The following is a 27,404-nucleotide window of genomic DNA, read 5'->3' on the forward strand; positions in this document are numbered from 1 at the left end:
GGGAGGGGGACAAAACAGAAGAGACTCATAAATATGGAGAACAAACTGAGGGTTATGGGAGGGGTTATACGAGGGGGGACGGGCTAAATGGGTAAGGGGTACTAAGGAATCTACTCCTGAAATCATTGTTGCACTATATACTAACTAATTTGGATGTAAATTTAAAAAAATTAAAAATAAAATTAAGAAAAATGAGGTGAATATGCAATTTCTAGGGCACAAATACACTTAAGGACAAAATACATACATATGATAGAAATAGGACCTTAAAAAATATGTCCTGATCTTGTCTTTAGTCAATTTTATGTTCTATATCAGATATATAGAGACACAAATTTTAAATATTAATAATTTCATATGGTCCAAAAGAAACTTTAAACACTATAGTTAAAAAAAATAAAAATTACAATTAAAGCCTCTTCCCATATCTGTCCCCTTTTTCCCTTGCCCTGCCTTCCTCCTGTAGTTAACTATTTTTAATTTCCCTCTAGTGTATCTTTATGCAAAAATAAATGCATTTGTGGGTGCCTGGGTGGCTCAGTTGGTTAAGCATCCAACTTCCGCTCAAGTCCTGATCTCACAGCTCATGAGTTCAAGCCCTGTGTCAGGCTCTGTGCTGACAGCTCAGAGCTGGAGCCTGCTTCAGATTCTGTGTCTCCCTCTCTCTCTCTGCCCATTCACTGCTCATGCTCTGTCTCTCTCTCCCAAAAATAAATGAACATTAAAAAAATTTTTTTAAAACCCCGCATGTGTAATTCCCCAATCTTTGTGCACAAAAGGTAGCATACTATATACTCAGTTCGATAGCTTGCTTTTTTTTACTTAACCCTGGAGATAATTCCAGATCAGTAAATGCAGGCCTTATACTTGTTTGTGCACCACAGTATTTCACTGTGGGAAGTACCACAGTGTTTTCAACTAATCCCCTATACATGGACAATTTGCACATTAAGAAATTTTATCAGGGGAGGAGGTGAAAAAAGAAATTTTATCAACGTGTTTTGAATATAAGCAGTGTTCCAGGGACCATGTTACCTATTGTAATCTTCTTCTTTTTCACTCTCCATACTCAGTAACTACCACAACGTTACCCCTTTACACTTGGTGCCTCCCACAGCCCTGAATTCTCCCCTTTGCTCTGCAAGTGTCCCCTGACTGCTTGCTGAGCATCTCCTTGAGGGTGGTCCATGGCTATGCTGGCCAACACCATAGCCACTTGTCCTGTTCAGTTATTCAAATTTAACATAATCAAAATAAAAGTTCTTTGGTCAGACTAGCTACATTTCAAGTTCTCAGTGGCCGCAAGTGGCTAGTGACCACCCCATCAGACAGGGCACATACAGAACACTTCACTGTTGTAGAAAGTTCTGTTGGGGAGCACGGGTGCACAGAAATCTCAACCTCAGGTCTGAAGGTCACTCTCTACCCTTCTGCCATGTGGAAGTTGCTCCTCTTGTACCTCCCTCGTTAGACTGTCAGCATCTGGAGGGATGATGAACTTTCCTCTGTTTCTCCTTAGTGCTTACCTAGCACAGTGCCAAGGACATCATCCATGTTCAATAAATGTGGAGTGAAAACATGAGTGACGAGGACACCGAGGCTCCTGGTCTAAGTATGCCCAAGGTCACAATCAGGATGTGCCTCAGCTGTTGAACCCAGATTATTTAGCTCCCTGGGTAAGGTTATAAGACATGACTTATGTTAACTTTCATTTCAAGTTACTGAATCAATAGCTACCAAAAATGAAAATTTTAGCTGAATAACACTGGAGAAAGCTTTTATTTCCTTTTGATTTTTTTTTTCCTGGAAGTTTTGTATATCTGATCCTAAAGATCCCTTGGGAACCTCAGAGAAACTCTCTCACTTGAGAATTGGGTGGGGAAGGCCCCAACCTCTGGTCTCTGGGAACCAATGGTTTGTTTTGGTCTGTAAATACACTGTATTGGTTTGCCAAGACTGCCATAGCAAAATACCACAGACTGGGTGGCTTAAACAGAAATTTATTCCTTGAGGTTTGGGAGGGAGGCTAGGAGACAAAGATCAAGGGGTTGGCATGTTTGGTTTTTCCTGAGGCCTCTGCCCTTGGCCTACAGTTGGCTATCTTCATCTTGTGTCTGCACGTGGTCCCCCTCGTGCTTTGTCTGTGTCCTTCCTAATCTCTCTTCTCATAAGGACACCAGTCAGATGGGATTAGGGCCCACCCTAAAGACTTCTTTTTTAACTTAATCACCTCTTTAAAGACATTATCTCCAAACCACTCACATTTTGAATCCTGGGGATTAGGGCTTCAACATGTGAATCTGGGGGAGGCACAATTCAGCCCATAAGTGTACATTGTTTCCTAGATAGACCCAGAGTCCATTCTCTTCCACATTTCTCTTTGACAAGAGATAGCAACGGATATTATGTTTATCAAATTATAGGCTACTTTTATTCTATTGAAAGAGAAAGACTCCAAACACCTTTGCTAAAGGTCTGCTTTGTTCTCCAAAACACAAGATGCAGTTCAGCTGATATGGAATGAAAAGTCTTCTTCAGGGAAAGCAAATAGAGGTGTAGTATGGAGAAGTGAAAAAAGAAAAGGAAACTGAGTCATGGATACCACAACCACGGTAGGGGTCAGCCACGTGATAGTGTTGAAGGGGGGTGAGGGTATGCTTTGAAGATATCTGAAAAACAGTAGAGATGCCTCTTACCTAAAGGCGCGGGAACAATCTTTTCGTGGTCAACTTCTTATGAGGCCATTAAATCCAGTAGTGGGTGTTTAAAAAAAAAAAGATGTGGAGAAGTTAGGGAAGGGTTCTAGTCACATTTTTCTCCCTGATTATAAAATTTGTTGTATATAGAAGAAAGAAGAATAAAGAAAATAAAATATAGAAGAATAAAGAAGAAAATAAAAAATGCTTGAAACTAATGTAACATTGTGTGTCAAGTCTTCTTCAGTAAAAAAAATAAAGAATAAAAATGAGAAAATTAAAAAAAGATCCTGTTTATCTTTAACCTGTCATTCTCCAACACTTTTCAATTTAGTTTTCAAAGACAGGATCATCCCACATATACTGCTCTTAGAATCCATGTTTCCATTCATTATATCATGACCAATGTTTGTCTGGATTATTTTTAAAAATCTTGTTATTAATAACTGAAAAGAATTCCATCACATAGATGTGGTTGAATTTGTTTAACACAATAGATAATTTGTTTAACCATGACCATGTGGGTTGGAAAAACAAAAATTATTAAAGGAGTGGAAATAATACCAAACAACATGTGATAATAGTAATTAATAAAATTTTTTACTATAATTTTGGAGTACAGACAACACAAATAGCCTTCCCACATGAAAACCAGCTCTGACCACACCCCTGCCCTCCTCTTTCTGCGCTACTGAACATCAAGCCCTGGGTGAGAGCCATTTGTAGGACCAGGTAGAGTGGCCTGGATTGCTAAGAAGTGAGGTGAGCTGTGGATTATATGGTGTCGTTTGAGGGGAGTCACATGCATCTCTTCTAGCTTGATCCAGACAGATGCAATACTTCCACCAACAGATTCATTCCTGAGGGTCATCTAAAGAAGTCCTGTCCCTTAAGAAATGTACATACCCTTGGTAAGGGCAGGGCATGTATGTAAAATCACTGCTAGTCTTGAATCTTTGGAATTTCCATGTCTGAGAACTTTCTTCTACCTAAAGGGACCACAAAAGCTTGGGAAGTGGGATTCCTGAAGACACAGAGCTCCCTAGCCTGTAAGGGTGTGGACCAGGAGGCTGAGGTCCTGAAGGCACACTATTCCAGCCTGGATCACTTAGGGTCTTGGATAGTTAAGATTTGGGGGGAATAAGCCAGTCTGAGCTCTGAATTTCCTCTCAGCAATCTGGGTTGGATGTGATACTCCAAGGTTGCTTTATTGTCTCCATTCTGGACTCTGTCCTGTCTTCCTCTAAACCCTCTGAACCTTGGCTGGACTCAGCTCCCAACTAACCTATTTCTTCTTGTGTTTGAATTGTTATCTCGGTGAATGGCACCACCAATTGTTCAGTTGACAAAGCTTAGTGATTCTGGTTTCCTCTCTCACCCTCACAGCCAGCCTAGTTACCAATTCTTGTTGATTTTGCCTCTGGGCTGTTTCTAAGAGCCTTTCCCTCATCCTTAAACTCTGGAGCATTGCCTGAGTTTAGGGTATCCTGACTCTCCAATCCAGCCGGACATTGTTGCCAGAGGGGTCTTTCTAATGGTACTGATCGTGTCACACCTTTGTCTAAAGGGCCTTTCTGATGCCCAAACTCTTCAGCATGGTATATAATGATCTTCACAACCTGACACCCACTTATTTGTAACCTCTTCTTCCAGCACACCAGTTTTCCTAAACACCCCGTGTGTACATGCTCCTATACCTTTGTGGGTTTTCCACCCTCAAGTTGGTATGTTCTCATTTACCCTTTAAGAGCTGGAGCAAATGTAACACCTGTAACTTGGAATTCACTGTTCCTTCCCTTGGGCTTCCATTGAGCTCTGTATAATTGCCTTCTTACCTGTACTGTGAACTTCTTGAGGGCAGGGACCTGAATCTGCACTTAGCATGGTGCTCAAAGTCAATAGACATTCAACAAATAATTATTCCATTAGAGAGCCAGTGTTTACAGTTTGTACTTCCCTTGGTGCCTAATATTGTCTTGTATGGCAGTCCTTTTAAACATATGAGGTGTGACCAAGCCGTGATTTGACTCATTACTTAATAAGCATACCAGAATTTATGGAACCAAATGAGAGCTGCTTAGCTGCTTCCTTCAAAGTCTTCATCCTGTGAGGCTGGATACTTAGTCCTGCCATGCTTTCATTGTTCAAAACACCTCTGGAACACCTCTCTTGGAAACAACTTCGGCATTTGTAGCACTTTCTTTTCAATCTCCCCCGTGGTAGCTTTTTGTTTGTTTCCACTTATTAAACATTTATTATGTGCTTATCTATCCCAGGCACCAAACTGGTGCTGGGTGAAAGATAAGATAAATCAGACATTCACTCTGTCTTCAAAGAAGTTTCTGTTTGGTAAGGGAGATAAGATCTGGGCAAACACTGCAATACAAGCTTAAGTGATAATGTTCCCCAGAGGTTGGATCTGATTTTTGGAAAAAGCCAAAAGTCCTTTGGTTTCAACCTTCCAACAAGGTGAGTGACAGAGGTATGTGATAACACACTGCCTTAAACCAATGCCAAACAGGAGCCCAACTCGTCTCCAGTACCCCTCTCCCCAACAAGAGACTATTTGGCATGTTTGTTTCAAACCCAGACTCCCACTTTGTGGTAATGCTCTTCTATATATGGAGTCTTCTCAGCTAAATTATAAGCTCTTCGAGGGCAGGTGCTTAAGTCGTATTTTCATTTTTGTTCTCACAGCATCTGGTGGCCACATAATACATGTTGGATAAAGATTCATTCAGTTACTGAGCCCAAAAGGTGGCTCCCCGCGCCACACATACTTCACATCGAATATCCTCTCCCCACGTGCTTTGCTCTTGGTAGTGACAGATCTGCCAGGGCCACGGGACAACGGCCGAAAGGACCAATGCAAGGGAGAGCGCGCGTGGAGGCACTGGCGGCGGATCTGGGACTACAGCCCGGGAGTTCCTGCTTCCTGGTTCCCCGGAGCGAGTGTCCTTTGGTGGGAGCCGCGGGGAAGGGAGCAGCCCTTCCTGCGCGTCGGGCGCCCGCCCCTCCCCCGGCCTCCCAGGGACTTGTGCGGAGAGGCGCCAGCCGGCAACCGGGGACGCCGAGAGTGGCGGGGCCACCTACAGGACCCCCCATCCCGGTTACGGGGAAGGTTTTCAGCTCCTGGGAAAGGCAGTCGGAGACTCGGCCAGGAAAGGCAGGAACCGGGGGGCTCGGGGAGGAGGAGCAGAGTCGCAGCGGAGAGATCCAAGGGAAAGTCTGGGTGCCGGAGTGCGGCGGAAGCCGTGTCCCAGCGGAGGGGTCCGCGCCGCAGCCGCCCCGCCGACCCGCCGCGCGCGCCCCTCCCCTCCTCCGCCGGCCCCGCCCCCGCCCGGCTCCCCCCTCCCCCCCCCCAGTCTCCTCCCCGAGGGGCCGGGGGCAGGGCCGCCCCTCCCTCCGGGTCCCTCCCTCCCTCAGCTGCGCGCATCTCATACCAGCCCTCATTCCGCACATTCCAGGCTTCCTCCTTTCAAACTCCAGGCCAGGGGGCGGGCAGGGCCCGAGCTCCCGGCTCCCGCCGCCCGCGGCCGCGTCCCCCAGGTGAGTGGCGCCCGCCCCGCTGCCGCCCCGCCGCGCGCCCCCACCCCTCCGCCCCACCGGCCCCCTCGGCCGCGTGCGCCGCCGCTCTTTTCTTCCCCCCCTCGCCCTTCCCGCCCCGGACCTCCCGGCCCGGCCCGCGCCCCCGCTGCCCTCCCTTCCGCCGCCGGCCCCCGAGCTGCCTTCCTCTCTCCCGTTGACTCACTCCTCCAGGAATAGGGAGCTCCCGTGCTTTCCCGTCAGTCCCATTCTGGGAAAACTCCTCCCTCGGCGCGCTCCGCGGCTCAGCTCGGCTCGGCGCGCCAGCCCCCCGGCGGCGGCGAAGCGCGTGCGGGCCGGCGCGGGGTGGGCTCCGACCGCCGCCCGCCCTCCTCCCTGCCCGGCCGGTGGCCCGGGCCGCCGCGGGGCCGCGCGCGCTGACCCCTGTCGTCCCGCAGCGCCGTCGCCGCCCTCGGGACCTCGGCGAGGAGTTGGCGCGCGCTGCGGACCCCGTGGAGCCAGCTTAGCGCCTCCGCCCCCCCCCCCCCCCCGCACCTTGGGACCGGTAAGGCTGCGGCGCGGCGCGGGGACTCCAGGACCTCGCCCGAGGGCCGGCGTCGGCGGTGCGTGAGGAGCTCTCCCGGCACGTGGAGGCGGCGCGGACCTCGGGCCGGGCCGGGGGTGGATGCTCGGGGCTCGCGGGAAGGGGGTCCCGGAAGCCGAAAGGCCCAGAAGCAGAACCGAGAGCAGCGGCGGTCGGAGAGACCCAGCACCCATGCCTCTTTTCTGCCGGGCCCTTTTCCGACTTGGAAGAGCGAGCCCTGGAGGTAGTGTATTGGCTGGTTTAAGTGCTGAGGCTTTGCGAAAGAGGAGAGCCCTCCGCAGGGTCCCCAGCTCCCCGGGACTTGAGAAGCTTGTTGTATTCTGTGGTGGGGACTAGCTCCAGGGAGGAGAGCTCCCAGACCCGAAGCGCACGTTTCCCAGGGACACGGCCTCCGTGCACACGTGTGGAGAGGGGATTCCGGGCACACACGGTGGCTGTCGGATGATTTCATGTGACCGCCTGACTGTCCCGTCTCCCTAGGTTTGGGTGTAGGTGAGGGTGATATCTGTTCACATGTGACTCACCTTGTTTGTGTTGAACGTGAGTGTATTTACACTTGAGAGCAGTGCTGCCTATTTGGAAGTCTGAGTGTCTCTGAGCCCTTGTGCAATGCTACGTCTCTGCGTGTGTATTTTTCTGCGAGGATGTTGGTTCTGGGCATGACTGTTCTTCCTCCCTGCATGGCCGTGGGCAAGAGAGTTTGTCTCTGGTGAGGTGTGCAGGGATAATTGGACCGTGGTGCTCGGGAGTGCGGTCCGCGGGCTGCATGCGCCCTGGACTGGGCAGAGCTGGAAGGAAGCTGTGCACACCCGCCTCTTCCAGGCAGCTGTCTTTCTGAGGGAAAGTGGGTGCTGTTCTTGCCTGAAACACTTCACAGAGCAAGATGGTAGAAGGCTAAAGGAAGTGGAGATATTTGTCTTTCCCTGATGGGACAGGTTGTTGACAGAACTGGGGATGTTCGTGGGGGAGGATTTCCCCCCCGCCCCCAGAGGAAACCCTTTTGAATCTTGAAGGGTGTGTAGCCCCTGCTTTTCAAGTTGGCCCCAAGGACAAAGAAGAATGGATGTATACCAGCCTGAACTACTTTCTGCTGGTCCAGCTCTCCTTGGAGCTCCCCAGCAGTCAGATGGAAGAATCCTAGTTCTTTACAACTTGCTAGACCACTCTGCACTTGGCTGTGGGAAGGGAGAGGGGTAACTGCAGGCATGCTTTGGTACCAACCCGGGAGGGAAGGGCTGCCTCTGACTTGCTAGTTGACTTGCTAGGGAAGACCCTTCTGGGTGTCTCAGTTTCCCCACCCCTTCTTTTATGCTTTGCTTCCCCCCCCCCCCCCAACTCCAGTTGGGATTTACCCATTTGAAATATCTTAGAGGTGGGAGCTGGGTGGGGAGGGAGCCACAGATGTCCGGGAGATTGGCAGAAGTGACACAGCATGTGATGGTGTTGGGAGGGGGGGCACAGGCAGACCTGGAATCGGAGTTCTTTCTTCATTCCTACAACAAGGTGATGGGGGGCATAATGTTGAGGATTTCTTGGAAGGAAGGAACAAGATCCTCTTAGAAGGGTGGGGGCTGGTTGCTGCTCCTCCATGCACCTTGAGGATGCAGATGTTTTGGTGGGAGCCACCTCACCCTCTCACCTGACGAGGTGTGTGATTGGGGCTTTGAGGGCCCCGGGTCTAAAGGTAGCATTGATGGAATAGAAAGGGTACAGACTTGGGGCTGGACATACCTGGGTGCAAATCCCGACAGTCACAACTGTTAAGGCCCTCGGGCTTAGTTTCCTGATGAGTAATATGGGAGGGTGGGTTAATTAATATCTATCTAAAACGTTTGTTGTGAAAATTCATTGTTTGCCAAGTATCTAGCACAGTGCATGGCATATTGCAGACTCCAGTGTTTCCTAAGCTTATTTCAGCATGGAACCTCTTTTTTCCCAAGAACTTCTCTGAATACCCTTTGACAAACCTTGCCCTGTTCATTTGTGTTTACTCAGCAAACATGAACTGAGCATTTACCATAGACCAGGCCCTGTGTGATGTTCGTCATCCTTAGGAACCAAGGTAGCTAGTGGCCCAGGTGGAGGTGGGGGCAGGGCTTTGTCACAGGGGCACAGGGTCTCCAACTCCTTTGTTCTTTTTTTTTTTTTTTTGATGTTTATTTATTTTTGAGAAGGGGGAGGAGGGGCAGAGAGAGAGGGAGACACAGACTCTGAAGCAGCTCCAGGCTCGGAGTTGTCAGTGTAGGTCCTGATGCAGGGCTCGAACTCATGAACTGTGAGATCATGACCTGAGCAGAAGTCAGATGCTTAACCAGCTGAGCTACCCAGGCAGTCCTCCAACACCTTTGTTCTAATTTCAGTTTTGCCTTGACCTCAGGGTGAATCTGCTGAACATTATTGGATACTCTAGTGTTAGCTTCTAACTCCCTCATTTTAAAGATGGGGAAACCGAGGCCCCTAGTGGGACAGTAACTTGCCTAAGATTGCACAACTGGTGAGTCACAGAGCTGGGACTAGAGTCCATTTTGTTTCCACTTTGCATTTTGTCTCCTGCTCTGTGGCTCCCAATGCTCAGACCCCCTAGCCACTTCATCTAACAGGTGTGGAGGCTGGAACAGTCTGGCTTGGCAATGTCTCCCATCCTGTGGCTCAGATAGGAAGCAGAAATTCTCCCCTCCTTCCCAGCAGAAAGCACAGAACTGTAGAATCTGAGAATGCCAACTTTGGAAGGGACCCTCAGAGGGTCTTTAAATGCACCCTCCTTTTTCCTCTCTGGTCTGTACATTACTCAGCCAGGTGGAGAAGGGTCTTCTTATCTTTCTAGATCTTCTGGGATGCAAGTGTCGCAACTTCCCTCTGCCTCCATTCTGGAGTCTTGTACTGGTGACTGTCACACAGCAATACCTGTTGCCTAATCCGTGGCTCCTCTCCTCCTTCTCAGTGGAAGTGGAGGACACGGGTCACCAGCTCTGCTCCATTGCCTTTCCTGTAGTTGAGGTCAGTCTGGGGGCAGTGGGAAATTCAGGGCTTGTGAGGGTGGCTTTACCTTGTCTGTCTTGCTTTGCCCCCCATGACCCTTTGTTGGCAGGGGTTCGGAGGACAGCTCCCTTTAAAGCTCTGAAATTGGAGCTGAACAGCTGCTCTCCTGCCCCCCCCTTCCCCCCCCCCCCCCCCCGGGGGTTTAACCAGTTCAGGGGCCCAGGTGGAGGTGGGGGCAGGGCTTTGTCACTGGGCAGTGCGGTCTCCAACTCTGGAGCTTTTCCTGAACTCTTCTGAAATGACAGTTCTTCCCTTGCTTTTGGTTTTTCCATTTAGATATTAGGGAGATTCGAGTCACCTCCTGGGTGATACGGTCCTGGAGCCTTCAGCTGCTAGCACTGGATCTTTGGGAACATTTCCACTGGAACTCCAGTCCCTAAGATAGGTACCGTGCCCTCCTATCTATAATACAGGCCCTTGGAAAGGCCCGAGGATGGGTCCTGGCTCCCTGTGGTGTGGGCCAGCGCCCTCGCTGAGCTGAGGGTAGGCGGGCCCCCATGGGTGGGGACCCAGCTTCCTTTGACCCAAACTTCATGGGAACAATGGACTTCAGAGGAGTCACCAGGGGCAGGAAATAGGAGCTGTGCTAAGGCAGGGTGACCCTCCTGCAGGATGGGGTTGCATATCCGGCCGAAAGGAAAGGCAGGGTGTTGGGGGCAGTGCAGAGGGCACTGGGTAGGGCCGATGACACATAGGGTGGGCCTCTCCTTCCAAGGGGGCCCTTGACTCAGAGTGAAACCTGAGCTGCTTAGAGCCCATTATTTGATGGAGCCGTCTGCTTTGTGTCTTACCAGCAAAGGTATTGTGGTGTCTGCCAGTGTCAGCTCATGCCAAGCTGACCCCTGCCAGAACCATGAATTCCCCTTCCCTTCAAGCCCTTCAGAGGTCTGCGTGAATTGTCCTGGCTTGAATAAAAGGCTAGTTTTGTTTCTTCCTGGCTGGTCTCCATCTTGGCTTTGAGCCTTGAGTAATAGTCGACGAGGGAGGCAATTTGTTCAGTAGGCAGAGCTCTGGGTGGGGAGGCAACAGGCCTGGGTCAGCTGGACAACATAAAGGGATTTTTTTTTTTTTTTTTTTTTTTTTTAAGCCATCTTCAGTGCAAGAAGACAACCAGGACAGGCAGGGGGAGATTTCTGCTTGAAGCAGGTGGTGGAATGTTCTTGGAGGCACAACACACTTATCTTGCCTTTATCTCTGTAAAGGAAGAACAGAGTTGGCAAGAGGGCTAAGGCAGGCTTTGGGAGAAGTGAGAGACTGCACTGAGTTGCCTTTTGTGAATTCAGGTGGCCAGGTTCTTACAGATCAGGTTTTGGGGTCCTGATAGCAGCTTCAGGAGTGACCACAGAATCACTCTAGGATCTGGGAGGAGCCCTGACAAATGGGAGCGGGGAGGTAAGAGTAGCAACATAATAAATGTTGTCCTGTTTTATTTCTTCAATGTGGCAAGATGGGGATCCAGGAAATGGCAGGCCGGTAAGCTTCTTATTGATGTGGGGCCTTCAAAAATGACATTGAGATAACTACTAGCCCACATGGGTCACCCTACCAAGTCTTGGAAAACAATCTAGTTTAGGTGGAAGAACATTTAGTAAGGACTTTGAGTCTAATGAGGTTTCTTGGGTTCAAGAGAAATAAATAGGATCTGGTTGATGCAGCAGTAAGATGGATTTGTAACTGGTTGAAAGGCTGTCCAGGCTACTCATACTGAGCTCTTGTCACCATGGAGTGGGCAGTCTCTAGTGATATGCCACAGAGCTCTTGTTTTGGTTTTGTCCCCTGTCAGTTCTGTGCGTGTCTAGGATAGCAAGAGTATTGGATGACAGAACCAGGATTCAAAGTCATCTTAATTAAATGCTGAGATTAAGCAGAAATAGGAAATGAAGAACCATGTTTTTTTCTGTTAAAATTAATACATACTCATTGTAGACAACTTTTATAAATTAAACAAGAAAAACTGGTACATAATGCCACAACTCAGGTGAGCACAGGTAATATTTTGGTATATGTCCCTTCAAATTTGTGTTCATGCAAATAAATCTGTGTATTTTAACATAATTACAGTTATACTCTATCCTGGTTTTTTTCCTACTGAATACTATGTAGTGAGTAATATCCCCTATCATAAATAATTTAAAGCTATAATTGTAAGGATCTGGATAATATTACCTCATATGAATACACTTTAATTTCTTTAACTGCACACTCCTGAACATTTTTAAAAATTGTGTTCAATTTTTAGCCATTAAAAATTACTTGACGTTGAGTGATGTTAAATAGGTACATTTATCTCAAGATGAACTCTAATAGATATAAATGTAAAATCCTGCATTTAAGGTCAGAGCATCAATTCTATATATATATATATATATATATATATATATATATATTATGTATGTATATATAATATATATATAGAATAGGAATTTACTGTCAATTCTTGTGAAAAAAAACTTGGGGTTTTGGTTGATGAAGCAGGGGAAGGAAAATGAGCATTTATTTTATTTATTAAAAATTTTTTTGTTTAGGGGCGCCTGGACGGCTCAGTTGGTTGGGTGTCCGACTTCGGCTGGGGTCATGATCTCACAGTTTGTGGGTTTGTGCCCCGTGTTGGGCTCTGTGCTGACAGCTCAGAGAAGCCTGGAGCCTGCTTCAGATTGTGTTTCCCTCTCTCTCTGTTCCTCCCCCCGCTTGTACTCTCTCTTTCTCTCTCTCTCTCTCAAAAATAAATAAAGATTTAAAAAATTTTAAAAATAATATTTTTTTTTGTTTTAAATTTTGATTTAATTGATTTTTTAAATTTACATCCAAGTTAGTTAGTGTATAGTGCAACAGTGATTTCAGGAGTAGATTCCTTAGTGCCCTTTACCCATTTAGCCCATCCCCCCTCCCACAATCCCTCCAGTAACCCTCTGTTTATTCTCCATATTTAAGAGTCTCTTATGTTTTTGTTTCCCTCCCTGTTTTTTATTATTTTTGCTTCTCTTCCCTTATGTTCATCTGTTTTGTATCTTAAAGCCCTCATATGAGTGAAGTCCTATGATATTTGTCTTTCTCTAATTTTGCTTAGCATAATACCCTCTAGTTCTATCCACGTAGTTGCAAATGGCAAGATTTCATTCTTTTTGATTGCCGAATAATAGTCCATTGTATACATATATACCACATCTTCTTTATCCATTCATCCATCGATGGACATTTGGGCTCTTGCCATACTTTGGCTATTGTTGATAGTGCTGCTATCAACGTTGGGGTGCATGTGTCCCTTTGAAACAGCACACCTGTATCCCTTGGATAAATACCTAGTAGTGCAATTGTTGGGTCGTAGAGTAGTTCTATTTTTAATTTTTTGAGGAACCTCCCTACTGTTTTCCAGAATGGTTGCACCAGTTTGCATTCCCACCAGCAGGGCAAAAGAGATCCTTTTTCTCTGCATTCTCGCCAACATCTGTCGTTGCCTGAGTTGTTAATGTTAGCCATTCTGACAAGTTAAAAAAAGAATTTTTTAATGTTTATTTTTGAGTGAGAGACCGATAGCGAGCAGGGGAGGGGCAAAGAGGGAGACAGAAGCCAAAGCAGGCTCCAGGCTCCAGGCTCTGAGCTGTCAACACAGAGCCCAACATGAAGCTTGAACCCACGCACCGTGAGATCATGACCTGAGCCAAAGTTGGATGCTTAACCGACTGAATCATCCAGGTGCCCCGGGATACGAGCATTTATTAAGTGCCTACCAGGTGCCAAGCTTTGTTCTAGACATTTCTGTCTACATCACTTCATTTAATTTTCATGGCAGCCCTGTGAGATAGGGTTTGCTGATTTGTTTTTGTTTTTTTTTTTTAAATTTTTAAATTTTTATTTTTAAGTAATCTCTACACCCAACATGAGGCTTGAACTCACAACACCGAGATCAAGAATCACAGGCTCTACTGACTGAGCCAACCAAGTGCCCCATTTTGTTTTTTTGTTTGTTTTTTTTAATTTTTTTTAACGTTTTATTTATTTTTGAGACAGAGAGAGACAGAGCATGAACGGGGGAGGGACAGAGAGAGAGGGAGACACAGAATCGGAAGCAGGCTCCAGGCTCTGAGCCATCAGCCCAGAGCCCGACGTGGGGCTCGAACTCATGGACCGCGAGATCGTGACCTGAGCTGAAGTCAGACGCTTAACCGACTGAGCCACCCAGGCGCCCCTGTTTTTTTTTTAATGTTTATTTATTTTTGAGAGAGAGAGAGAAAGAGCGTGAGCAGGGGAGGGGCAGAGAGAGAGAGCAAGAGAGAGAATCCCAAGCAGGCTGTACATTGTTAGCTTGGAGCCCGAGGTGGGGTTCGAACTCATGAACTGTCAGATGATGATTTAAGCAACAATCAAGAGTCGGACCCATAACCGACTGAGCCACCCAGGTGCCCCGTGGTTTTTTTTTTTTTTTTTTACCTTTGCTTTAACAAAAGAGAAAAGTTACCCAGAGATTAATGCTGGGGTTGGAGTTTGAACCCAGGTCAGCCTGACTCTTCCTGTCACCCGTTAAACCCTGAGCCTGTGGGCTAGTGGGGTCGGGGGCTCTGCATCAAGGAAAACCATAGTCTGCTAGGCTCTGTGATGCTCTGGTCACACTGAGAGCCATGTCTGGTTTTGGAGGGTAGATACACCCCGATCTATTCAGTGTTGAGCTTGTAGATATTGTGAGTGTCTTGGTGAAGGGGGGGTTGGAACCTGTGCAGTCCTCAGCATGCTGTCATTTCTCATTGCCAGAAGTTAGTCCCTCTTTGCAGTAATAGCAGATCAGGTCCAAGGGATCGGAAGTCGGTTTCACTCTAGTACTACATAGACCTATGTGGAGTTTTATAATGTAGAACGACGTAGGTAGAACTTGCTAGGGCTTCTTTGGAGGAAGTTTCTCCAGTGGGTGGGAGATTGCACCAGATGACCTCTAGGGCTTCTGTTTCCTCCATGTGGTCCTGGGCGTCAGTTTCTCTGCATGCAGCAGGTGGGGATTGCCCTGGCGATGAAGGAGATATTTTCCCACCTTGACCTTCTGGGATCCCTGCTGGAGGGAGGTAAAGATAAGCTGTCTCCAAAGCTGGAAGCAAGGCTGAGAAATGTGAGGTGGGAATGTCCAGTCCCAGCAGTTTGAGGAGACCAAATGAGGAGATGTGGGAGTTATTGCGTGGCTCCCCATCACCTTTGGACAAGCTGAATGAGCAGGTGTTAGGGACAGGCTGCACCCCTGAGGCTGGGGCAGGGGAAGATGAGCACAGCATGGGGTAGTGGCTATAAGCACAGACTCCAGACCCATCCTGCCTGATAGAAATACAATGTAAGCCAGATATGTCATTTTATGTTCTCTTAGAGCCACTTTTACAAAGTAAAAAGAAATTGGTAAAATGAATTTTAATAATATATTTTATTAAACAATTGTGTCTAGGGGCAGCTGGGTGGTTTAGTTGGTTAAGTGCTCAACTTTGGCTCAGGTCATGATCTCATGGTGTGTGGGTTTGAGTGCCGTGTCGGGCTCTGTGCTGACAGCTCAGCCTGCAGCCTGCTTCCGATTCTGTGTCTCCCTCTCTGTGTTCTCCCCTACTTGCACTCAGTCTCTCTCTCTCAAAAATAAACATTAATTAAAAAAAAAAATTTAAACAGCTGTATCTAAAATACTATCGCTTAAATGTACCATCAATAGTGAAAAAATGTTCATGAGAAGTTCACATTTTTTTCATACAAACTGTTTGGATTCCAGCATGCATTTTACACTTAATAGCGCATCTCAATTTGGACTAGCTGCTGTTCAAGTGCTGAATGGCCATGTGTGGCTAGTGGTTCGTGTTTAGACAGTATAGCATTACAGCCAGCCTACCTGGGTTTGAATCCCTTTTCTGCCACTTATCAAGCTATGTGGCCTTGGACAAGTTATCTAACTACACAGTAGCTTATTCTCCTCTTCTGCAAAATGAGGAAAATAATATTAATAGGACCAACCTCTTGCTGACGGGAAGATTACATTAGTTAATATTTGTAATATACTTAGTTTTTTTGCCTGGCATATACTAAACACCATCTAAGTGTTTATCAAATAAATGACCCATAAATGGTCCTTAAACTCTGGAGGGAGAGGCCTGTGATACGCTGGGAAAAACCCAGTCGTGGAGAGTCCCTGTACGTTACTGGTAGGCTGTGCCTATATCTGGTAGTTCTACAAAATGAAATGCCTTCAGATCAGATGGACCTAATCTACTATTGCTGAAGAGAGGGCCCGCCTTCTGGAAGTGAGAAGAAATGGCAGCACCCGTATAAGATAGGCTCCAATCCTTTGACAGGTATGTCCCGAGCAGCTGTCCTGCTTGGGGCTTGGAAATGTGCTGCGTGACATGGAAGAAACAGAAGGATCCTCCGAAATGCTTCGTTGTAGATTGCGTGACCTCATGTTGGAATGGGGGGTGAGGTCACTTCCAGCACTTGGAGGTTGAAGCAGTAGTCTTGCTGCTTATGCAAGAGAGGAAGCAGAGCTGTATTAGTGGCTTCCGATACCCTCCTCAGGACTCTGCCAGCCCCAACACTGCCTGCTTGCCTCTCTTGGCATCAGCCCCCTCTGCCTGCACCTGCCCCCAGCCAGCCCGCAGTGGTCACAGAGCACCCACAGTGTGCCTGGCACTGTGCCAGAGGCAGTGGGGGAAATGTGGAATGGAAGACCTGGTCTGTGTCCTCAAGGGGCTTGCAATCCTGCATGGGAGACGGACTGCATAGCAAACACTGAACACCTGCAAGATTAAAGAAGGGCTAGTTAGAAGCACAGACTAGCACTGAGGGGGTGTCTTAAAGGTGATTCATTCTGATGGGGCTGGGAGGAGTCAGGGAAGGCTTCTCAGAGGAGGAGGCACTTGAGCTGACTTTGAAGGATGGGTAGGGTTGCACGCTGTGTGTGTGTGAGAGAGAGAGAGAGAAACAGGGACAGAGGGAGAAATATAGGTGAGAGGACAGGAAAAGTAGTGATTTCAGGGTCATGGTCATGAAATAATCAGAGGAGAGGAGACAGTGGAGCTTTATAAGTGAGGTGGGTTTGAGCCAGGTCCTCTGGGCAGAGTAAGGAGGACTTTTTAAAAATTTATTTTTAAATTCACATACAGCAAAATTTACTCTTCATGGTATACAGTTCTGTGGGTTTTGACAAATGCAAGGCATGGGATTCCCCACCACAGTCAAGATACAGAAGGGCTCCATCTCCAAAAGATGCCCTCATGCTACCACCCTTTGTGGGCTGTCCATCTGTCTCCCCCTCCCCCGCCATGCCCATCCCTTGAGAACATGGATCTGTCCACTCCTGTCATTGTGCCTTTTCAAGAATATCAGATGGATAACCAGACAGTATGGAGCTTTGGGGTCTGTTTCTTTCACTCAGCATAATGCCTTGATTCATCCGGTTGTGTGTATCAATAGTTTGTTCCTTTTTATTGCTGTGTAGTATTCCATTTTATAGCTACACTGCAGTGTGTTTATCCATTCACTGGCAGAAGGACTTTTCTGTTGTTTCCAGCCTTTGTTGATTTTGAGTAAAGCTGTTGTCAACATTTCTATACAGGTTTTTGTGTGAACACAGGCTTTCATTTCTCTTTCTTAAACACCTAGGAGTGGGATTGTTGGGTCACGTGGTAGTATACATGCAGTGGTTTAAGAAACTGGCAAACTGCCAAAGTGTATATACCCTTTGCATTTCTATCAGCAAAGCAGGAGAGTTCTGTTTCTCTGTATCTTCAACAGCGTTTGGTCTTGTTGGCTTTCTTTTTGTTTTTGTCTTTTTGACATTCTGATAGGTGTAGTGGTAGTAGCTCAGCATGGTTTCAATTTGCATTTCCTTAATAACTAATGATGTTGAACTTTTTTTGTGTTTTTAATTTGCCATTTATGTAACTTCTTTGATGAAACGTCTACCAAATCTTTTGCCTATTTTTCCTCTTGATGGTTATGTTTTGAGAGTTCTTTAATATTTTGGATACAAGTCCCTTGTCAGATGTGTGACTTACAAATTTTTGGAGAAAATTCATTTAAGGAGAGAATCTCCAAAAGAAGATGGTGGGTGTTAGGGGCTCTGAAAGCAAGGAAAGAGTTTGGTGCCCTGAGCCTTGGCCTTTCTTCAGAGGCAAAGGTGGGCCCAGGGGGATAGAGGGCGGGGAACACCTACAGAATGACTTAGGAAGAGGAAAGGAGGAAGGAACAGGGCCTTCTATGAAGTTCTGTTCCTGGCTTAGCACCTGCAGTAGAGTATACTTTGAATAGGAGGTGCATGTAGCTTCTTAGTTTGCTAGGACCTTCCCTGACTGGCTGCTATGCCTGGTCTACTCCTCATTGCCCCTGGCTCAAGCTGGGCCGGCCCCATCCAGAACAACAACTGCTTGTGCCCAGTCTGGGTACCAACCATTTACATGGCCTTGTTTCCAAACTGGATGACCACTGCATTCTGGAATGGGAGGTGGAATGATTGTTGGGCCTGCAGGGATAAGCCACTGGGTAGCTGTGTGGCTGGTGCAAGAGAGAATCAGTGCAGTGAGTTTTCTGGGTCAGTCTGGGTCCTCAGTGATGGTGACCTGAGCCTAAGATCTGAGGGCTTTGGGCCATTAGAATCTCCAGAGCATTGTGATTGTCATCTCTGTCCCTGTCCAGGCGGGGTAGCTCTGGGACAGAACAACATTTCTGTGAAAGATGACCAATGGTAGCATAGGTGCTGCCTCCTGCCTCTTGGCCAAGTCCAGTCCAGCATGTCCCCTGCTCTTGTGTCTTGGCAGCTATGGCACTGTCCAGATGCTAGAGCCTTCATTCTTCCCAGGGGTAGGCCTTTTCCAGAGGCCTACAGGTGGAGAATGGGGCAGAGCTGAAGATGGGTCCTGCTTTCTTGCGGCTGCTAAGGCTGGCTGCCTGGTTACGTCTATGGCCCTATAGGCTCCCCGTGGCTCCCTGATGCTCTGGACCTTGGAGGGCTGTTCCTCAGCACTGAGAGCTCCTGCGTGGGCGGGGTGTGCACCTAGAGCCCCCACCCATGGTGCCTTGTGCTGCTTGGGGGCCCAGTGTGGGCATACCCTCGCGTCCTGGCAGGGTGAGGTATGGCATGTCTGTCTTTGGCAAAGCAGCTGATTGGGGCAAACCCACCCAAAGCTGGGGAAAGCAAGCATTTGTTGAGCAGCACACTGGGCTCATGTAAAGACATTGGTTCTGTCGGTGCCCAGGGAGAGTCACTGTTTGATGGGATTCAGTGGCCAGTCTGTTAGGCAAAGACTCTCCAGCTCTGGGATCTACTTTGAGATCTGAATCTATCCTTCCTTCCTTCCTTCCTTTCTTTCTTTCTTTCTTTCTTTCTTTCTTTCTTTCTTTCTTTCTTTCTTGTTTACTTATTTTTGAGAGAGAAAGAGAGAAAAAGATAGGGCATGAACAGAGGAGGGGCAGAGAGAGAGGGAGACACAGAATCTGAAGCAGGCTCCAGACTCTGAGCTGTCAGTCAGCACAGAGCCCAACGCGGGGCTCAAACTCATGAACTGCGAGATCATGACCTAAGCTGAAGCTGGACCCTTAACCGACTGAGCCACCCAGGCACCCTGATCTGAATTTTCGTAGGCCTATCTAAGGTGAAGTCAGCTAGTTTGGTTCAGTACTTTTGCCTCTCCAGAACTTTCATAACCTTTGCTTTATTTTAGAATCCAGAAGGGGTGCCTGGGTGGCTCAGTCAGTTAAGCGTCCCACTTAACGGTTCAGGTCATGATCTCGCGGTTTGTGAGTTTGAGCCCCGTGTCGGGCTCTGGGCTGACAGCTTGGAGCCTGGAGCCCGCTTCGGATTCTGTGTCTCCTCCTCTCTCTGCCCCTCCCATGCTCATGCTCTGACTTTCTCTGTCTCTTAATAATAAATAAACGTTAAAAAAAAAAAAAAATCCTGAAGAAAGGCCCCAAGGAGAAAAAAGTGCAAGCCTTACTCTCCTTATCTTTAAAAAAAAAAAAGGGGGGGGGGGGTGCCTGGGTGGCTCAGTTGGTTAAGGGTCCAACCTAATTTTGGCTCAGGTCACGATCTTATGGTTTGTGAGAGTTTGAGCCCTTTGTCAGGCTCCGCGCTGAGCCTGCTTGGGATTCTCTCTCTCCCTCTCTCTGTGTGCCCCACTTCTGCTTGCTCGTTCTCTCTCTCTCAAATAAATATACTGAAAACAATAAAAAATAAATTAATAGCCTGACCTCTCCCATTCCTTTATTAGTATTATTATTATTATTTAAAAAAATTTTTAAGTTTATTTATTTTGAGAGAGAGAGAGAGAGTAGGGGAGGGGCAGAGAGAGAGAATCCCAAGCAGGCTCCATGCTGTCAGCACAGAGCCCAGTGCGGAGCTTGAACTTGCCAATGACAAGATCATAACATGAACTGAAACCAAGAGTCAGATGCTCAACCGACTGAGCCACACAGGCGCCCCTGTATTTTTTTTTTTTTTTTTGAGCAGTTTCAGGATTACAGAAAAATTGAGCAGAAAGTACAGTTTCTTCCCTTCTCGCCTACTTACTCCTATTATTGACATCTTGCACTGGTGCAACATATTTTTTACATTGATGAACCGGTACTGATATGTTATTATTAACTCAAGTCCATAGTTTACATTGGGGCTCACTGTTTGTGTTGTACTTTCTCTGGGTTTTGACAGGTGAATGTCCTCTCTCCACTATTATAGAATTCTACAGAAGAGTTTCACTGCCCTAAAAACTTCAGTGCTCTGCATATCCCTCAGTGTTGCCTTTTCCAGAATGTCATGTGGTTGTGATCATGCAGTATGTGTGTAGCCTTTTCAGATTGACTTTTGCTTAGCAATACGCCTTTAAGGTTCCTCCATGTCTTTTAGTCACTTGATAGTTCATTTCTTTTTATCGCTGAATGATATTCCACTTTCTTTCCCCACCTTTTCTTTGTGTGAGTGGGGACACCGAGGTCCAGATAGGGGAAGCGAATCTGTGGCAAGGCTGAGCTCGGAGCGAGGTTGGTTTACCTTCCTTTGAGACCTGTTTGGCGGGAGGGCCTTCTGTGCAGGCACTGTTGCCGGGACCGAAAGCCCCATCACCGCATCATCAGAGTCTTTAGTGGCTCTGGGGCCAGCGCTGGGGTGGAGTGGGGTGGGGAGTGGAGGGCCGTGGACACCCACTTGCTGTGATGTGGATGTGTTAGGGCCAGGTCCATAGACACCCATGTTCCTGGCTGCTTGGAAGGGATGGATGGGGCAATGTCCCAGGTTGAGTTCCTGGGAAGCTGGATCCGTGTTCTCATTTACCCTGCTTGCCCCTCCTGAGGTTGAGGGTTCTGAGCACAGACTCTGTGCTGCCCAGTGGGGCTGATGGCTTGGGGCTACATCCGTATATTTACTGCTGCCCCTCCCTGTTGAGGCTCCTCCCACCGACCTGCTCTCTCTTCACCCTTACCTCTTCTTGTACCCCTCATTCCTCCTGCTTCTCTCCTGTCCACTGTGTCCCAGAGAAAATTCCTTCTCCCTGGTTCTTGCCCCCCTCCACCATCCTGCCAAGAACCCCGAATGTTTGAGGAGCCCTGTCGAGAGCAAATTCTGTGCCTGCACATTGTGGATATAATTGAACTTAATCCTCACAACAGTCCCATGAGGAGATGACATTATTACCTCTGGCATGTATTCAGGGGGACGGACTCAGAGAGGTTGAGTAGCCTGCTCAAGGCCCAGCCAGGATCTGAGCTGGGCCTCTGACTCCAGAGCCCAAGCAGGCACCCCTCTCCTGGCCTGGTGGGTTGGCTCTCAGTGACTGGTTCCTTCCGATGCATGCTTACACTGCTGGGGTGGTGGGGTCCTCCTTTGTCCTTTTTCTCACCTCTCCCCACTCCTGTCCTGTCAGGGAACAAGGTGTGATCAGTTAGCTTCACACTGAAAGGTCAGTGGGGGTGGTGGTGGTTCACACACAGTGTGCTGTGTTTCAGCTTCTTTACCTGTTATGTCTCAGTCCTTCATCTCTGCCAGGCCAGTCTTCTCATCCCTGTTTGAGAGATCAGGAAACAGAAGCTTTGGGGAGGTTAAAGAAGTTCCTGATCGGCTGCACAGCTGGTAGGATTTTCATTCAGCTTGTACCACTCTGAAGCTGCTCACAGTGGACCAGGCTCGTGTCATGCTTGTGTGTGTCAGCAGAGGAAGAGGAACTCCTTAGAGCTAGGGAGGCTGCTCCTGGGGTGCAATTGGGACACCCAGGTTTTGTGCAGTTTTATTATTTTTATGATAAAAATATTATTTTATTATTAATATTAAAATTAAAATTAATATTAAAATATTATGATAAAAATATTATATGTATGTATTACTTCGGACATCCAGTAAGCCCTAGCCAGCCTTCTAAAGTCACATTGGGGCCAGTTTTTTTCAGCTGAGTATATGGCTCAGTTCAGGCCATGTAGGCCCATTTGTCCACTGGATTGTTTTCTCCTCTTCTGTTCCTTCTCCTTCTTTTCATCCGCAGGGACTCCCCACCCATGACCCAAACACTGCTGTCTTTGTCTCTTTCATTTCTAGCTATAACTAGGCCCTTTTCCTGTGTTTCCTATATTTTAGGCCCACGTCTCCTGAAGTGTCTCCTGATCCCCTTCCCTGTCCTCATCTTTTTCCCTTCTGTCTCCTGGTGCGCTTAAAAGGATTGTTGTAAAATCAGTGGAAGCGTAGAATTGTCATTCTGTGACTGGCTTATTTGACTTAACATAATGTCAGGGTTCATCCATGTTGTAGCCTGTGTCAGTACTTCATTCCTCTTTTTAGGCTGAATAATATTCCATTGTATGGATATGCCACATTTTGTTTGTCCCTTTGTCTTTTGATGCTCATTTGGGTGGTTTCTACCTTTTGATGTTTCTGTCTCCACTAGATGTGGTATTCCCAAGGCCTTGAGCTCAGCATCTATTAAAATCCTATCCCCACCCCCTAAGATATTCATCTATAATTGTTTAATCTGTTACCCTCCATGGGTACACCTGATTCTTATTAGGTCCCTATGAGCATCTAGTGCAATGTTTTCAACTGATGAATTCATAACCCTTGTTTTATGTGTGTTTCTGTTCAAAGACACCTTATTGAATATGTGTCACTGATTTGGGATGCCTGGGTGGCTCAGTCAGTTAAGTGTCTGACTTTAGCCCAGGTCATGATCTCATGGTTCGTGAGTTTGAGCCTGGTGTCGGGCTCTGTACTGACAGCTCAGAGCTGGAGCCTGCTTCAGATTCTGTGTGTCCCTTTCTTTCTGCCCCTCTCCTTCTCATGCTGTCTTTCTCAAAAATAAATAAACAATAAAAAAATATATGTTACCAATTTACTACCATTGAAGTCACAGCCAACAGCATTATTAGTCAACCTGAACGAAGCTTATCAGACTCACATGTCTTCTCCGTAGGGCACATGGCAGCCTTCTTGTACATAGGAACGCTAGCCAGTGCTGCAGCACTGCTCTTGGGGCCATTTTAAACTGCGAAATCAGTAACAAAAAGCATAAAATTGCGAAAAAAGTGGCACTGAATAGATGTTGAAAAGGACACTTGAGTACACTGTGAGAGCTGGAGCCGGAAAGCACAGTACAGCCTTGGTCGACCTCAGGTGGGAGTGTGCATGATGGTAACTCACATTTTTGGCTGTGCAGAGTGTGTACATTTCTCCAAGTAACCACAGAAGCGCTGCAAGTATTGATGTAGGAGTTATAGATTTTAGTAGGTAGGTGGATTTGCAATACAGAATTTGTGAATGTTCTGTGAATAATCAGGAGCTTCACAGGGAACTCTGGGCCCCTGCACCCACTAGGCTGAAGGATGTCGAGGGCAGGACCATGTCAGTTGTGACCTTGTACTCAAGGCCTGGCATATAGTAGTTGTTCAATATATAGTTTTAAATGAATGAATGAAAGACTCAAAGGACTAAATCCCTTATGGGGAGGTGTTGGGCATGAAAATAGGAGGGAATGATCTTTTTGGCTGGGGAACCTGCTTATCCACATGTGGGTCACCTGCTGCCCTCCTTCCTAGGAACCAACTTTCTCTCCTCTTTGAGAGGCATCCAGATGATGGGCATGGCAGTTTTACTTGTGTGGCAAGAAAGCATGGGGCTGAGGCTTGGTTCTAGTCCCGGTTTTAATGAGCCATGGGGCCTTTTGGCAAGTTGTTTTACCTCGTAGGGCCTTAGTCCCTGAATCTGTAAGATGGAGGGCAACTTTCTCTTTTGGGGTTTTTCTCACACACACAAACCTTGGGATGCCTGCATCTCCCACCTGGGACCTTTGCCAGAGGCTGTGGGGGCTGTGGGGCCCGTATGCCTCCAGCTCCCCTTACCTGGTCAGTCCTGGAGCTGGTACCTGTCCCTGTTACGCTTTACAACTAACTTAAATCCCGCATGGTGTAGAATCAGCATCCCGTTGTTCACAGAACTGTTGGCAAAGAGGTTCAAGCAGCATTGCAGTGGGCAAGAGGCAGTTTGCTGAGAGGAAGGGACTGAGCCTTGCCACTTGGAGCTTTGGGGTTTGGGCATAGCACTGCACCTGGGGGGCCCCAGCATCATCATCTGAAATGAGCAGTACTAGCCTCCTCAAAGGGGTGTTGGGAAGATTGGAGGAGATATTATAGTCAAGTGCTTAGCCCCGTGCCAAGCACAAAATGGGTATGTAAAAATGGTACCTTCTAGTCTTAATATGAAAATAATTCTCTCTTCGGTGAGCAGAATGTCAGTCCCTCAGTGTCCCGGTGCTTCCTTGACTGCTTGCCCTCTCTGCCACGAGTGTTGGGCCACCTGAACCTGTCCTGCAGTTTATCTGCTCAGTGCATGGGGGCCGTGCACTAGGGGAGGAGGCAGCATTGTGTGTTGGGGAAGTGGGCCTCCCCGCTATGGCCTAGCCCTGCCTGGAGGCTGGGTTCTCTCTTCTTCCATCTCTCAGCCTCTGCAGTTACAACTAAGCAGCCAGTCTTCTAGGCACCTTGGGGGCTGTAAATTTGCCCTGCTCCTCAGACATCGCTGACTGGTAAAGAAGACATCAACTAGAATCAGGACAGAGACCTCTGAGGAGGCCCAGTGAGTAGTTCGGACCTGAACTACTTTGTGGGTGGGGCCCGGGGCCAAGGCAGGCCCTGGCTTGAGCTGTGTGCCTTGTACCTGATTCCTCCGAAGCCACTCACCCTCTGTAGCACTCAGCCTCCCTCCCCCATCTAAGTTCCCTGAGGGCCCGAACCCATTTCTCCAGAGTTGAGTCCCCAAAATAGGTACGCAGGTGGTTTTTAAAAAATGTATTTTTCTTTTTAAAAAATTCACCTTTGTTGAGGTATAAGTGACTTAAAATTGTAAGATATGTTAAGTGTGCATTGTGGTGACCTGACATTCATACACATTGTGAAAGGATCCCCCCTCATCTGCTTAATTATCACATCTGTCACCTCATGTCTTTCTTTTTGGTGAGAACATTTAAGCTGTATTCTCAGCAATTTTCAATGATACGATACAGTGTTATAGGCAGTATTCACTCCATTCTACACTAGATCCTCAGACCTTATTCAGCTTGTAGTTGAACCACCTCCCCCCACTTCTACCCTCAGCAGATGGTTGTTAATGGACTGGTGTCAGGAAGGAGGCCCACCCTAAGCAGGAAGTCATTGTGAGTAAACTTGGGGTTCAGGGGTTGCTGAGGAGACCAAGGGGGCTAGAGGGGAGAGAGGGGATGAGTCTGGCATCCGCTGTTCCTGATTTCCCTTCCTGTTCTTACTAAGAAATGAGGTCAGGGCAGTGAAGACTTAGAGATCTACTGCAACCCCCCAAATCAGGGAGCTTGCACAGAGCTCTGCATCTTGTACTTGTGGTTCAGTGTGTGTAGCACTGTTTGGCACTCGTACGGTTGGGCCCAGTCTCCAGAGTCTAGTCCAGTGGGAATAGCCAACGTAATGATGGGAGGGCTCATTCTTGTCTCTGCTCTGAAATGTATTGATACAAAGGATCCACACTGCATCCAACGTAGATGTTCTATAACCACAACTATGGTGGATTGAACAAAGCACCTGAGGTTCAGAGACATAACTCCACTGGCCTCGGTTACCAAGCCTTGCAGATAAGCCCACCAGCCTGCAGAAGGTCTCATGCTCTCAGATTGAGGCAGAAGCTGCTAACTACTTTAGCAGCTCCCTCTGCTTACTCTAACTTTATACTTCTGAGACTCATATAGTGGGAGATGGGATGGTTCTCCTGGAAAGAAATCCCATTTTCTCTTTCCTCTCAGCTTATTTAAAGAGTCATTGGGATAAAGGTGGCCATTCTTTCCAGGGGCCCCAGGAGAGCATCAGAGTAAGAGCTGAGGCAGGTGTGCTGGATGTCAGGGCCCACGGGTCATGAGGACCCTGATGGAGCTGGAGCCGTTAGCCTGGATCCCAGAGCTCTTGGAATCTGAGTCGGGAGACAAGGGGCAGAGAGAACCGTTTCTACCCTCATAATTGGGCAGGGAACTCAGGGGCCATCTGAATTGTTTCTCCTTTACTCTGGATGATACCAGGCAAGTGTCATAAACTTTGAGTTTCAGTCTCCATTACTTCCGATTTGGGGTCGGGAGCACAGGGAGGAGGTTATAACATGCATTGACCCTCAACAAGTTAGAGATACTATGATAAAAGGAAATGAGTGGGAGATTTGTTCTTGACTGAGGAAAGGGAATCAGTGGGATAACTGGTACTACCTAAAGTAGGGTGACATCTATCTAAATTCCCAACACTGAGCCAGGAGAGTTGGGGGAGGTGCTAACGTATAAGAAATAATTATGTGCTCAGGTAGCTCACAGACCAGTGGGGAAGTAGGTGAACACAGATCAGGCACTGTCCTGTGTTGAGTTGCATCTTGGGGGTTCTGCAGGCTAGGGGGAGAAGGGTAGAGCTTAGTGGTCCCTGATGGCCATGGAAGGGTACTGAAGGGGTGGGCTTTTGAGCAGGAGATGGAGATTTTGATTGAGGATATGGCCCTGGAGCAGGCAGGGGACAGGACCAAAGGGGATGAGGTCCGGTTCTTCAACTTTCTCAGGGCAAGCCATTTGCCCTCCCTGAGGCTTCGTTTCTCCATTTATAACCTGGGGATCCTGATCCCCTTCTTCTCCTGAAAGTGTTTTTGGGGAGTTTATTCTTCTCATTATTAAAAAGATCTTAATAAAAGCCTGTGAGTTATAATTCTCCTGAAAATTCCTGTGTAACTGGCATCTGTGGTCCCTAGGGTGGAGCTGAGTGTTGTTTGGGCCTGGAGCTGGCATTGGGTGGGCCATCTGGTGGGCTTTTGGGTGGGGCTGGGGGCAGAACCAGAGGCCTCCAGGCCGGGCCCTGGAAGCTAAGCCAAGGATTATTTTTATTCCTCTGTTCATGGCACATGGCCCAGGCATAACTGTGCCATCTGTCCTCCCCTCCTGCTCTCGTCCTGGCAGGCCCATGGGGTCATTGTGGAGGGTTTGGGGAAGGAGGGGGAGTGGGGCTCCTTCTCTGGACTGGTGTTGGCTTACCCTCCATTCTACTAGCTGCAGGGCCTAGGCTGTGTGGGAGGT

General features: G+C 47.7%; 1 protein-coding gene across 8 annotated transcripts in view; it reads left to right on the plus strand.

Annotated features, from left to right (window-relative positions):
• Positions 1 to 6,099: 6,099 nt before the first annotated feature.
• Positions 6,100 to 27,404, plus strand: part of TEAD4 (TEA domain transcription factor 4) — a 69,917-nt gene continuing 48,612 nt past the window's right edge. For 2 of the 8 annotated variants that reach the window (XM_047865922.1, XM_047865925.1), the window contains exon 1: positions 6,100 to 6,245. Coding sequence is in view for 1 of the 8 variants with exons in the window: in XM_047865924.1 (XP_047721880.1) it covers positions 6,907 to 7,048 (142 nt within the window). In the remaining 7 variants the exon portion in view is untranslated. Of the gene's footprint in view, positions 6,246 to 6,879; positions 7,049 to 9,617; positions 9,823 to 10,140; positions 10,250 to 27,404 lie in introns of those variants that run through there. The other 6 variants (XM_047865927.1, XM_047865928.1, XM_047865926.1 and 3 more) reach the window with 6 other exon arrangements.

The sequence above is a fragment of the Prionailurus viverrinus genome, chromosome B4 (genome assembly GCF_022837055.1).
Source record: "Prionailurus viverrinus isolate Anna chromosome B4, UM_Priviv_1.0, whole genome shotgun sequence".
Taxonomy (NCBI): domain Eukaryota; kingdom Metazoa; phylum Chordata; class Mammalia; order Carnivora; family Felidae; genus Prionailurus; species Prionailurus viverrinus.